Raw genomic sequence first — 13,467 nt, forward strand, 5'->3', positions numbered from 1 at the left:
AGCTTCAGCATAGTTTCAATACAATATCAACACAGTGTAAAATTTCAAGATTTTAATGTCAACACAGTATAACACAATATCAACACAGTATCAATCATTGACTACCGCTGAAATTCTGTTGACATTTTCTCTTTGATGCTTTTTTTTGATCTGTTGGCATTTTTCAATAGTCCAAATCATAATTTTGAATTTATACAATATTTAGAGTTTTCATTTGATCACATTCCTAGTTTTCAGATACGAGATATCCATCAGTCACTAGGGGCACAATTTCCCAATTGACACATCAGATCCTCAGATACAAGGGAATCAATGTTGGAGCTATTGGATCCTTAACAATTCATGCGGGGATGAGTTATTGGGGACTACTGGGGTATCTAATCCCATTCGCTCCCCTAGCTTTCATCTCTCAATGTCAGTAGCAGAGTGCTCTGGGGAAATCGGAATAGGAAAGCACTCATCTTGGGGTGTATTCCACTGAAGTTATAGATTCAAATAACTCGAGTATGGAATGGATGTATCTATTTATCTATCTCTTGATTCAAAATGAGAGCAGCATGTTTAGTAATTACACATAGAAAAGGTGCAATATAATGAAACGTTAAGACATCAACATGTTCCAGTCAATCCCTCAGCGAACTCACATACGCTAAACAAAACCGTCTATAGACGCCAGTGCCAGATCACATTAGACAAACAAAAATGCAGAGCAAAATAGACATGAAACTTAAGAAGAGATTCTTTTGATTCTGATACAAAAAGAGAAACTAGTTTGAAGAAAAACAGCGCCGAATTTAGTTCAACTACTCATCAAGTTGAAAACACTCTCTAGCCAAAAGGAGTCTTGAATATATTAGGTAGCTGCTATGATCACTTTAGACCAACAGCTAACCCATCTTTGATAATCTCCCTTGATGCTACTGCGCTACATCCAGAAGCTGCAGTGCATCCTCTGATTAACACAGTTCACTGCAGACGAGAATCTTAATCAATACAAGATGCAAAGAGCTAAAAAACTAATGGGTATATGCATTATATGTACATGACAATCAGAAAGGGACCAACCACACGTCCCCTAGATCGCCAGAAACAAGCATCACTCTCCAGACGGCACAATACCAACTAGAGAGTGGGGGACAAACTTTTAGACGTTCACAAAAAATAACAAGATCACATAATGCTCTGAGCCTAGACTTTGTTAGCATAATTTCTCAGAATCTCAGTATCAAAAGAAACAGCATTGAAACAAATTACACCGGCTCTGCAAAGAGCTTACTTAAAATTTCTATCATAGTTTAACTGTTAACATTATTACAACAGAAGCATGCATGGATGTAATCCAGCCATAGATCCAGAAAGCACTTACCAAACAAACCACATAAAATTTTTGAATATATGAAATGTGTTAAACACAATAAAAGAGACATAAAGATGCTATATTAAACAAAAAGATTATGATAAAGCCTCCAGAAAATAGAGGAAAGTAGAAGCTGAGAAACGTAACTAAAATTACACCGGCTCTGCAAAGAGCTTACTTAAAATTTCTATCATAGTTTAACTGTTAACATTATTACAACAGAAGCATGCATGGATGTAATCCAGCCATAGATCCAGAAAGCACTTACCAAACAAACCACATAAAATTTTTGAATATATGAAATGTGTTAAACACAATAAAAGAGACATAAAGATGCTATATTAAACAAAAAGATTATGATAAAGCCTCCAGAAAATAGAGGAAAGTAGAAGCTGAGAAACGTAACTAAAATGATGTAGAAAAAGCCTCATGTAGGTCACTAATATATACTCCTTCCGTCCCATAAACATATGTGCATTTGAAATGTCACGAGAATTAATGCATAATTGGTTAGTGTTAATGGATAGTGTGATCCACATTATTACTAGTGTTTAATGAGTTGTAATGGTGGGTCATAGACTCATAGTGGTATAAGTTGTAAGCAAATTGATGTATACACGTAATAAGTTGAGGACAACTGTCCAAAATGGAAATGCCCATATTTTTATGGGACGGATGAAGATGGAACGTGCACATATTTTTATGGGATTGAGGGAGTACTTATTTTTCACATATGCACCTATGTTCATCATAATATTTTTCACATATGCACCTGTGGTTGTTGCTGTTGCTGCTGCGGTGGGGGTGGGTAGTTCCCATATCCAGGATATCCTGCATAGTACAAATTCGGATCCTGTGCTTGTGGAGCATACCCGTATGTTTCATATCCGGTGGGGGTATATCCATAGTACCCACTGCCACTCCACTGGTTAGGGTCAACCTGAGACTGGAAGTTTAGATTGATGAGAGGCATGCCAGTAGAAAGGTAACCTAGGATACTGAAATGAGAAAATCAGACGCAGTTAACCTGTTTGTTTGATGGACTACGGCCCCATGACAAACGAATACTCTGTCCTCCCAGCGGGGTTCCATTCAGGATCCGAAGTGCATCTTCAGCACAGCTTCTGTTATTATGCACAGAACATGAGAAGGCTGAAACCCCTGAATCTGTGACAAGGAACAAAAAAGAAGAAACAACTGCCAGTTTCTTAACTTACCTCTCAGCGTATTGGACAAAACCACATCGTTTGCCTGTAGGTATCTTAACATGGAGCAACTGTCCATGTTGTCCAAACACCTGCCTTAGAAGCTCCTCGTCGACATTGGAGTCCAAATTCCCAACAAAGATCTGCATGGACAGAAAATACAAAAACATGAATAAAACTACATTTTTATATAGTAGGAGTAAGAAATTAACATAATCAATCTTCTCTAGATATACTAACAGTGGTGTTAGTTGGATCATCCTCGCTTGGAGTTCCTTGAGAAGTCTGGTACGAGCCTGCAATTTCAAAAGTTAGTCGGTTAAGAAATGGGGGAAAAGGAGTCAGAGAAGGAAGTCAAGCAACACTGATGTCTTTCCTTGATTGGCATATCAAATACAAGATGTGTAAGATTACATAAACTGAGCATACCTCAAGTCTACTATCACAAAATCAATTACCAAAAGCAAGTGAACAGTCGCCACACTCAATCCAGATAGAACATACAAACATCGAATTAGTTTAGTTTAAGGGTGCATTAGATGGAAATTATGAGTATAATCGGGTTTTAATGCAACATTTTGTTTATATTACTTATATTATGAATATTTTATGATTACTTGCTCGTTTTGATGAAACTGCAAAAAAAATGGAGTCAAAATACTGTACAAAATAACCGTGACAAAATATGGATTAAATAGAAGTTCATAGGGAAAAAAGGACAGCAAGAGTAATGATTAAGATTGCCAAAAGAATCAAGCAACATGTATTACACAGTGTAACACGCATTGCTGATTCTTTTCACTTACTCAGTTTCAAGGCAAACAGGACAGACATGGAGAGAAATCAGTACAGGATAGCTTATGCAGAAAACATGAAGGCATTGAACCAGATGGAGAATAAGAGGAATGGGAAAAAAAGAAGAATTTGGTGTTCCTTATTGAGTCTATACATTCAATTCTTCTGCATGTTATTGCCCAACTCTGAATAACTATAAGCACTGTGATAAAATAAGCAATCATCGATTTAGATTGTCTTGTTAGAGCATCACAACAAGCAATACTACATAAAACCTCGAAGTCGGAAAATTATCTTATACCCCCAACAATAATCAGGTTTATTTTTACATTATTACATGAGAAATATGAAAAAATCTTTGGCCATGTCTGGGATTTATACAACAATAAAGCAACACCATTTGCTAACAATGGAACTAATAGAGAAATGAAATTCGTATACTTCACTCCTAATGGTCTCTGACTTGGACCCTATGAAGACTATAAAATGAAAGACAAAAGTGGCCAAACCAAGCGAGAAGAAAACCAGGCAATTGTCTAAACAATGCTGCAAAATCTGCATACTGTAAGCAGTTTCACTGACCTTGATCATCGCCTAACCCCTGTGGTGAGCCTTTTCTAACAGGAGTAGACACAGTTATAAGTGCTTGGAGAATAATAGGACCAGAACGAAAAAGAAGTCTAATAATCATCATCTAATGACACAAAGGAAAGTGGTGCATGGATATAGAGAGTAATTAGTGCGGCTGTAATTAAAATTGTATAAGAAGGCTTGAATAAAAAAGTAATTTGACTGGGAGCTTAGAAAGTAAAAGGAAAACCTGAAGGAACCAAATAGTAAGAAACATAAATAAAACTGACCTACTCAAAACCAGGCACTAAAAGGGTTATCATTTCAGCTGATATTGGTGGCTCCAGGCCCCTATATGATAGAGCCTCCTGACACCCTGCTTTGAGACAACCGGAGTTTTTTATGAGATTATGCAAGTTTTAATACTTCATAACCTTAAAGTTTTAAATACTGGAAGGAAATGACGGCCGTTAGCCCTGCTTATCTTAACAAATGAAATAAAGCAACTTAATAGCATTGCTCGACAAAGACACATCTATACTCCAAATATTCCGAAACAAAATAGCCACCAATGCACGGGAACTGTAAACTTGAAAAAAAAAATCATAGAACGAGAACGAATAATAACAGCACAAGTAAGTGCAATTTGGTTTGATGATCTAGCGCCAAACAAAAGCTTGAAGAATTATGTATACCTTTAGTGGTCTGACCACCAACTTTTTGTTTGTTAGCAGCCGGGCCAATTCGCATGGGCCTAGTGGAACAGAACCTTCCATTCATCTCAGTCATGGCTCGCATTTGTTCACTTTCATCACCAAACCTCACAAATCCATAGCCCTTTGTGCGTCCTGTAACTCTATCTGTAACAACCTTTGCCCCTCTAACTGAAGGATAAACTGCTCTAAAAGTTTCTTGAAGCATGTAATCAGTGACATCAGCTGCCAAATCTCCAACAAAAACGGTGTACTCGGGAGCATCATCACGTTTTTCACCAGCACCCATGGATGCCCAGTTCAATCTGAAGGTTTGCTCAACATTTGGCATTAGGGCGCCATTATATGTCTGCAGGTTCCTTTCTGCAGCAGCATGACTAACAAACTCAATGAAGCCATAACCTTCTGATTGGCCAGTTTGCTTGCTGCGGATAACTTTAGCAGAGACCACCTACAAAAATAAGGAAAGAATTCATCCAAAGGCAACGAAATGTTTTGCCCGTTGGCACAATGAAGATGATAACTCCAATTCAGCCAGGAGAGGTAATACTGAGGATAATTTGAAAAGGAAAAAAAGGCGAAACCGTTTAGTTCCTAGATATGCATCTTTACCTCCCCGGCGGTGGCAAAGCAGCCATACAAATACTGTTCGTCCATCCAGTATTGCAGATCTCCGATCCAGAGACTCCGAATTCCATCATCCACAGTCTCCTGGGGCTGAGCCGTGGGCGGCGCGGCGTACTGCTGAGGCGGAGGCTGCGGTTGTTGATAGTAGTAGCCCGCGGCCGGAGGTTGCTGCGGCGGAGGAACCTGGTACTGCGGCATCCACTGGTGGGACGGCTGTTGCGGTGGTTGTTGCTGGTATTGCGGCGGAGGGGGCACCATGGAGCTAGGCGGCTGCATCGTAGATTAGAATTTAGATGGTGAGCGACGAGAGAGGAACCCTAATTAGGGTAATTGGGAGGATGATGGGATAGAGAATTAGAGCACGAGAGGATGAGGAGGAGATGTAGAGATTTTTACAGCTACGGTGGACGATAAATATATATACTCTTACTACACGTCAGCATACAAAAACGCCAACTTCATAAGTTTTCGTTAAACAATTGTCAGTCAATTCGAATACCTATATGGTAATTGCAAAAATCTATACATATCTAAAAAGGGCGAGTTTTGGGCATAATTTTGAATATTCATAAATTTTTGGTATACTTTTAAATTTTTATTAATTATGAAGAAGTATTAGATAATTTCTTCTTGAACGTTACTAATATAGATGAAAAGTTATGTAACCTCCGCCATCCACAATTGATAATAAAGTTTCAATTTTTAATGCAGTCAAGTAATTGAAAAGTTATGTAAAATAAATTGTGAGATGGTACTTGAAATTGCTCTCATTTTCTTTCACAAAAATATTATACACATAATTAATACAGTAAATAGTTGAATACTCAATAATTATTATGCATTTAGTGCCCAAAATTGGTGTAAAGTGTGCGTTACTTGAAGTACAATGAGGCTATCATATAAATTTTAAATTTAATAGTATTAACCTATTTGTCCGATTTGTCGATTTTAATATTAGGGAAGTTATAAGGATTATAAATTTAAATTGTTAGTGGAGAAAGTGAAAGTTTTTGAAAGAGTCTCCTATAATTCTATTTTTTGGACTATAAATATAGGAGATTTGATAGCTTATATAATCCACTCATTCGCTACTTGTTTTTCCATTCCTCTCTATATGATGATTTTCCCTTTGTCTATTACTATTGAATTTTATTTTATTTTGAGCCATCATTTCGCTCTCTCAGCGGTTTTGTGGTTGGAGATTTTTTTTTCTCTTTAGTTTACTGATCTCTATTTCCATTAGTTTATGCATTCAATTTTTTTTTATTTTTATGTTAATATATTTGTTGTTGTTGAGGACAAGGAAGACGACAACGAAGAAGGTGATGAAGCCAGAGATGATGTGAAAAGAAAAGGTTTGAGATATTTGCGTTTGATATAGCCAAAACATTGGTTTTGCTAGATTAGTTTTTGTATTTTTTGATTATTATGTAAATCCTATAGAATGCCTTCAAGCTAATGTTCATTTTCATGATGGCTATTATAGCTTGGACTTTTGGGTCTTGGAGATGATGGAGATGATGGAGATGATGGGAGTGACGTGGAGAATGCTAGGGTTGCTACTAAGTTTTATTTTACTCCCTTTTGAAGATAGTAAAATAAGGTTTTCACACGAGAATATCCTATGTTATTTTGTCTATCTTAACTTTTCTATAAATCTAAACATATATGAAAGGTGAGTTTTGGCCAAGGCTATAATAGTTCTTTTTATACAAATCACTTCATAGTTTTTATGCAAATAAAACACCTAAAATAACGAAATGACGAAAGGAAGCAAAGAAGACGAAGATAATAAACTATCACATTTGGTTTCGTACATATAAATAAATCATGGATTTGGAAATTAAGGAGGAAAATAATTATTTTTTCATGTCTTACGAACTATTGTTCTAATGTTTATATGTATATGTTTTTTATTTGTATTGCACATCATTTTATATTTTTATGACGATATTATTGTCCTTATTGTACTTTTTATTTGTATATTAGATACTTATTTAATATTGATAGTATTTTAGTATTGAAGAATGTATGTCGTAATGATGATATTTTTCTCTGTTGTAGAGACCTATAAGTATCGAAATTAACAAATATTTTCATGTTGGTTTACTTTAAAATTTCTACAATTTCATATCTAAAATTATTTAACATATTGTTATTATAGAGTACTATATTTTTTTTATTTTTAAATCTTATTTAATGATGTTTATTTTTTATTTTATTTAGTTTATTCGCAATGTCCAATTAATAGAACAAAAATATTATGTGTCGCGCATAGCGCGTGGGCTAACACTAGTTAAAAAAAAATTAGCAATTACCCCATTTGTGTGACACTATAAGGGCATCCGCAACGCTGTCTCTTATCCGTCTCTTAACCGTCTCATCTCTTCACTATTCATGAGCCCCACTGTACTTTTCAGCTCATCTCTTAACTAAGAGACAGCACCTGCATCCCTCCATCTCTTAACCATCTCTTAACCATTCATTCAATTTCATTTTTTATTTTTAATTCCAACAAATTCAATTAATAAAAAACACACTTCATTATAAATAAAATAAAATTATAATTTAAATACCTAAAAAAATTAAATAGACATAATTATAAAACTAGAAATTACAAATTGCACACTTAAACTCAAATAAAAAAAATGGAGGCAAAGAAGCAGAAGAAGGAGTTCTCTAGTGACGATCATCTAACGGTTGCCAAATTTTACCCAAATGTGCTCCATTAGATCCTCCTGGAGTTGGGCGTAGGCGGTAGAATCACGTGTCCTTGCCCGAATAGACAACCGCTCTTGCAAAGACGGATGCACTCCCGTTCGAGGCGGACTACTTGCGGTTGAGCTTCCCGGGGTTTCAGGGTCGAACCAATTTCCCGCCTCAGGTCCTTCGTCGGCGACAATCATGTTGTGCAAGATTATGCACGTATACATGATGTCGACCATATTCTCCATAAACTACTGTCGAGCCGGGGCTTTGATAATGTTCCATCGAGCTTGGAGAACCCCGAACGCTCTCTCCACATCCTTGCGAGCAGACTCTTGCTTCTACGCAAAAAGAGACTGCTTTTCGTCCGCAGGCCTGTTGAACGTCTTCACGAAGGTTGGCCACTTTGGATAGATGTCGTCGGCAAGATAGTACCCCATTTTATACTGACGATTGTTAGCGACGAAGTTGATGGCCAATGCTTTACCATTCAGAACTTCAGCGAAGAGGTCGGAGTTGTTGAGCACGTTGACGTCGTTGTTCGAGCCGGGGACCCCGAAATACGCATGCCAAATCCATAGCCGGTAGTCGACGACGGCCTCGAGTATAACGGTGGGGTGGGTGCCTTTGTGGCCGCTCGTGTATGACCCCCTCAACGCCACAGGGCAATTCTTCCATTGCCAATGCATGCAATCGACACTCCCGAGCATCCCGGGGAATCCGTGCACTTGTTCTTGAAGACGGAGCAGAAACTGACAATCTGCGGTGGTTGGCTTCTTCAGAAATTCGGCGGTGAAGGCTGCCCGGACGCCTTTGCAGAAGTTCAACAAACAAAGTCGCCCAGTGGATTCTCCGACGTGCAGGTATTCGTCGAACGCATCCGCCGTTTGTCCAGTAGCAAGCCGACGGATCGCCGCAGTACATTTCTGGAGCGTCGTGTGGCTAGGACGGCCAACGTTGTCGAACCCTTCTCTCGAAGAACTCTTCCCGTGCCGCCAATGTACTCGCGATATGCAAAAATAGCGGGCGTGACATACGGAAACGGCGACGGAAGTAGATATCTCCCCACACCGGGTCCGGACTGAAGTAATCACGTTCCAACCTTGCGGCGGCTTCCTCCCGGTTACGGTGGATATATGTCCGGCGTCGCCTAGGAGGCGCGACGGCTTCCTCCTCCCTACGTCGATCTTCTTCTAGCGATTCTTCCATTATTCAACGCATTTGCTCAAATGGATCCATAATTGATTAAATTTGGGAGAAGAAAAAAATAAAAGAATGATTTTATAGAAGTGATTGGAGAGGAAAGAAAGAGAGATGAGAGAATAGATGTGTGTTTGTGTGTAAAATGGAGAATGGAGAAGAGTATATATAGAATATAAAAAAAAAACTAAAAATATGACCGAACGGTCATATTACCGTTTTTTTTTTAAAATTTTTTTTCCAAAAAATCTGATTTTTTTAAAAAAAAATTGAATTATGATGTCATAAATCCGACGCCCACTCGCGGGTCGGCGAGTGGGCGTCACGCCAGCCGCCCGCGCGCGCCACGTGGCGCCGGGCGCGTGTCTCGCCAGCTCGAGGCTGGCCTCGCCGGGACGCGTCAGGCATCGAGACATCTTGTCTCGTCGAGACGAGACGGGAAAGATGAGACCGAGACGGTATCGCGCAGCGTTGCGGATGTTCTAACTAGGCACGAAATTTAAGTAATATAAAAAAGTATGAATAGAAAAAAATTAATGAAATACTAATCCAAATTTATAATATACTATATTAATTATATTGTATAAAAAAATTTAAGTGAAATATACTATTCATTACTAAAAATAATAGTATAAAAAATGAAATGAGACATTAAATAGAATAAGTATGCAACATAATGAGGTTGGAGAGAGTATATATATAAAAAAATCTAATCAAAATGTTATTTAATCAAAGGACATTGTTTACTTTAATAAGTAAGTATATTTTAATCAAACAATGCTATTTGCTTTACGAATAAAGTACTACTACTATGTTTGAGTCACTGAGTTTGTTGTATCACGCATGCTCACTCTATTTTTCTTGTATGACGAAAATGACGTACTCCCTCTGTTCCATAGTAATAGAGTCATTTTGTCATTTTGGTAGGTTCCATAGTAATAGAGTTATTTCTTTTTTCAACACATTTTTCCACACCTACTTTAATCTCTCTTACTTTTTTTCTCTCTTCGTCTCTCCGCCTTCTTCATTTTCCACTTTATTCTTCCTTTACTTAATTCACCTAACACAATTTTTCTTAATCTTTGTGCCGAAAAGAAACGCTTCCATTACTATGGAACAGAGGGAGTAGTATAACTCACATTTCCTTATTTTCCAAATATATCAGGTTTTATTTGCTATACTACTTTTCACGGCAGTGCATCATATTTTTCAATTCGTGTGCTCTGGGATTTTTATCATGTCTCAACCTTAACTAGTGAGACTAAAAATGTGTGATCTAAAACAGATTTATATAACTTTGTAGATACACAACAATTAGTACTATATGAATTTCTTTTGTAATTTCAGAGCCCATAACACAGACGGCAGGCCCATCATTCAAATTTTGACCGTTGCCTTATCCTAATCTTGCTCAGAAAACAGAATATGTAACGAAGCTATGATCTCTTGCACTTTGCCCTCCATTTTCTCTGCTCAACAACACCTCTTTGATCGTATTTTTCTAGAAAAGTAACTGCGAACTCGCAAATTGCATTGTAGAGATCAGATTAGATCTGGTGGTGGAGACTAGAATGGACGAGCATTTGAAGAATCTGTTCGGCAGAATCAGAGAACAGTTCGGGTCGGGTCCGGGGCTGGGTCTGGGATCCCAAACGTGCCTCATGAAAATCGACGGAGTTGACGCTCCATTCATCAATTCGCTCTACAAAGCCGCCGCATCTCTGTACCGCACCGATCCGTGGCGGCGGTTGCGGCCGGGGCACCTCCTCGGCGTTAAAGTCGGGAAGGATCGCGAATGGTACTGCCGGAGACGGCGGCGATTTGGGGATTCACATGTTCCGGTCGCCGGAGGATGCGCGGAATTCGACGGGCGGCCGGGAGACGATCAGAGTTGGGAATGTGGAGCTGTTCCGGGTGACGTACGAGGTGGAGTCGCTGATGTTTGCGTCGAACAAGCGGATGATCAAGTGCTTGGGGCTGGAGAGCTCCGGCGAGGATCGGTTTCCGGTGTTCGATGTGGTGCGTTGCAGGCCTTCCGGGGAGCTGGAGTTTAGGAATCCGACGTTTGAGGAGCTGAGGTTTTGCTATGGCGTTTTGATGGCGGCTGCGCTGGTGCATCCCCTGCTGGAGGGAGATGGTGGTGGGGCTCCCAGCTATGCTAGACTGGCGACGTTTCAGCCGTTAATTGAGACGGTGGACGTTCAGTGGCCGGCGGAATTCAGCAAAGGGACTGATCTTGTTGCTGTGACCATCTCTCACCCACCCAATCATGGATACCAGGAAAAGATTACTGAGCATTCACAAGGATGACAGTTTTTAGTTGAATAGAGTAAAAGGTTGGTTGTGATTTTAGCTTTACTAACTCCAACCATTTACATCAAATTTAAACCCAGTTTTTAGTATATGTTACACAAAAAAATAGTTTTACTCCGACCATTTACATCAAATTCAAAATTTACACCATCTTTAGATTTTTGTCTCACAAAATATTTACAGGAACACCAAATTTGATGTTATTTCACTAAAAACACCAAAAATGAGTCTGAGTTTGGTGTGTGGTTGGAGAAGATTTCTACACCAAAACTCATTTTTGGAGTATGGTTGGAGATGTCTTGATTTTGTGAGTCTGTATGTTTCTGACATTTGCCCTACATTTCTAGATTTCAGTTTAGGCGTGTACTCCTTGCATTTTTCAATCTAGAATTGCAAATCGCCAGTTAACCAGCAAAACACAAACCACCCCACCCCCATATCATTTCTCAATTATCACTTCTTCAACTACTACTGAAATTTTAAATTTCGATGGCATACCTTATGTGACCATGTGGGCTTGTTATACTTGTTCAGTTGACTTTCTAGTAATACGTACACTCAGTTAAGCCTTACCTTATTTGGCTACTCCAAGCAATTGTTCATGGGCATTATGGGGAAATTATATATAAAAAGTCGATATTTATTTCCACATCTAAAATTACTAGCATTGGAATTGCAACAGTGGGTTATTAAATTAATTAGCAAACATGTCAGATTACTAAACATTAAGTGCAATTAAATAAAATACAGTTTATGTTTTCTGTATGTAGAACTGGGCCCTATGTTCTGTTATTTTATTGACTCTTGTGTAGTTGATGAGCCGCCTATAGTGGCTGTTTTGGTTAAAGTAGTGGCTGCTAAATTCTGCAATTTGTAATTTTATTAATCCTTATCGTTGGGAGTTGAATCTGTAGCTAGATATTTTAGCGTTGAGTACAATTTGTATAACGACAGCTTGAATTTAGCAACTTGACTGCGCTATAAATTGATGTCCCTCTCCATCTCAATCACAGGCAGCTATACCGCCTATAAGTGATTCTTGTTCTTGTTCTCGTTTAGAAAGAGAGATAGTATGGAAATTGCGCCATTCGCGTATCTCTTCCCTTCCGCTCGTCATTTCCCTTTCCCCCCTCGAAACTATGTGCACTGGACTCAGACCCCTGAATCCCATCTCTACTCGGCCGACATACCAGGTTCTTTTCTTCTCTCTTTTGGTCAGAAAAGTAGTAATGAAAAGGATAATACTAACGTTTTGTGAGGGTGTGCAGGTGTGCGGAAGGAGGAGATAAAGGTGGAGGTGGAGGACTCCAGGTACCTCATCATAAGAACGGAGGCGGTGGCGGACCGGAGCTTCAGCCGAAAATTCCGGCTGCCGGAGCGGGTGGATGTGGAGGGCATTTCGGCGGAGTACGTGGACGGCGTGTTGACGGTGAAGGTGCCTAGATCCTACATCAGGATGGGGTTTTTCATTGATCCACCTCATACCATGGATCTCACTGCCACTGCTGCTTGAATTTGCTCCTCCTATTTCATATGTTAATGTATGTGTGTGGCTTGGATGAAATTCTTTAAAATATGCATATCATATAGTAGTAGTTGGTATTTGAATCATTGTTGAAATTCTCCATTTTGTTCAGTAGAATGAAAAATGGTCGCTGTTTGGCATTTTGAGTTTTCAGGTGTATAGTATCTACAGTCTATACGCATAAATTAATGTTTCAGCCAAACAAAGCACAAGTGGATGAATAACTGTAGGTAGTTGCTGCTTACTGGATTCCGGTTTAGTAGGACCTACGGAAAACATAAATATAGTGATTTACGAGTATAAAGAGAGAAGGTAAATGAAAAGGGTATATCTAAGTTTATACCTTCTCAAAAAGTGCAATATACTTTTTTAAAAATTAATCAAATTCAAGGATAAAAGGTATATAGAAAGGTATATTATTTAAAAGAAATAAAATAATAGTACAAAAGCATTAAA

At 38.6% G+C, this 13,467-nt stretch overlaps 3 protein-coding genes across 4 annotated transcripts; 2 read left to right on the forward strand and 1 right to left on the reverse strand.

Annotated features, from left to right (window-relative positions):
- Window positions 1-703: 703 nt before the first annotated feature.
- Window positions 704-5,661, reverse strand: LOC125188046 (polyadenylate-binding protein RBP45-like). 2 transcript variants are annotated; one of them, XM_048084783.1, is made up of 7 exons: window positions 5,253-5,661; window positions 4,623-5,091; window positions 2,803-2,858; window positions 2,575-2,705; window positions 2,385-2,481; window positions 2,130-2,297; window positions 704-969 (listed from the first exon to the last, which is right to left on the reverse strand). In XM_048084783.1, exons 1-7 carry the CDS (start codon window positions 5,541-5,543, stop codon window positions 967-969), a joined length of 1,215 nt encoding a protein of 404 aa, XP_047940740.1. In that variant the 5' UTR covers window positions 5,544-5,661; the 3' UTR covers window positions 704-966. The 2 variants fall into 2 exon arrangements, with proteins under 2 accessions (XP_047940740.1, XP_047940739.1); XM_048084782.1 differs by having other exon boundaries at window positions 2,130-2,303; window positions 5,253-5,660.
- A 4,886-nt stretch (window positions 5,662-10,547) lies between these two features.
- Window positions 10,548-11,575, forward strand: LOC125186993. The gene is given in 2 exon segments (XM_048083489.1): window positions 10,548-10,971; window positions 10,973-11,575. Coding segments are annotated over 2 exon segments (738 nt in total). The 5' UTR covers window positions 10,548-10,744; the 3' UTR covers window positions 11,484-11,575.
- An 884-nt stretch (window positions 11,576-12,459) lies between these two features.
- LOC125186994 (15.4 kDa class V heat shock protein) lies at window positions 12,460-13,151 on the forward strand. Its single transcript, XM_048083490.1, has 2 exons — window positions 12,460-12,679; window positions 12,755-13,151. The coding sequence occupies exons 1-2, from the start codon at window positions 12,559-12,561 to the stop codon at window positions 12,997-12,999; spliced, it is 366 nt and encodes a 121-aa protein (XP_047939447.1). The 5' UTR covers window positions 12,460-12,558; the 3' UTR covers window positions 13,000-13,151.
- Window positions 13,152-13,467: the final 316 nt, after the last annotated feature.

Source organism: Salvia hispanica, chromosome 5 (assembly GCF_023119035.1).
Source record: "Salvia hispanica cultivar TCC Black 2014 chromosome 5, UniMelb_Shisp_WGS_1.0, whole genome shotgun sequence".
Lineage (NCBI taxonomy): Eukaryota > Viridiplantae > Streptophyta > Magnoliopsida > Lamiales > Lamiaceae > Salvia > Salvia hispanica.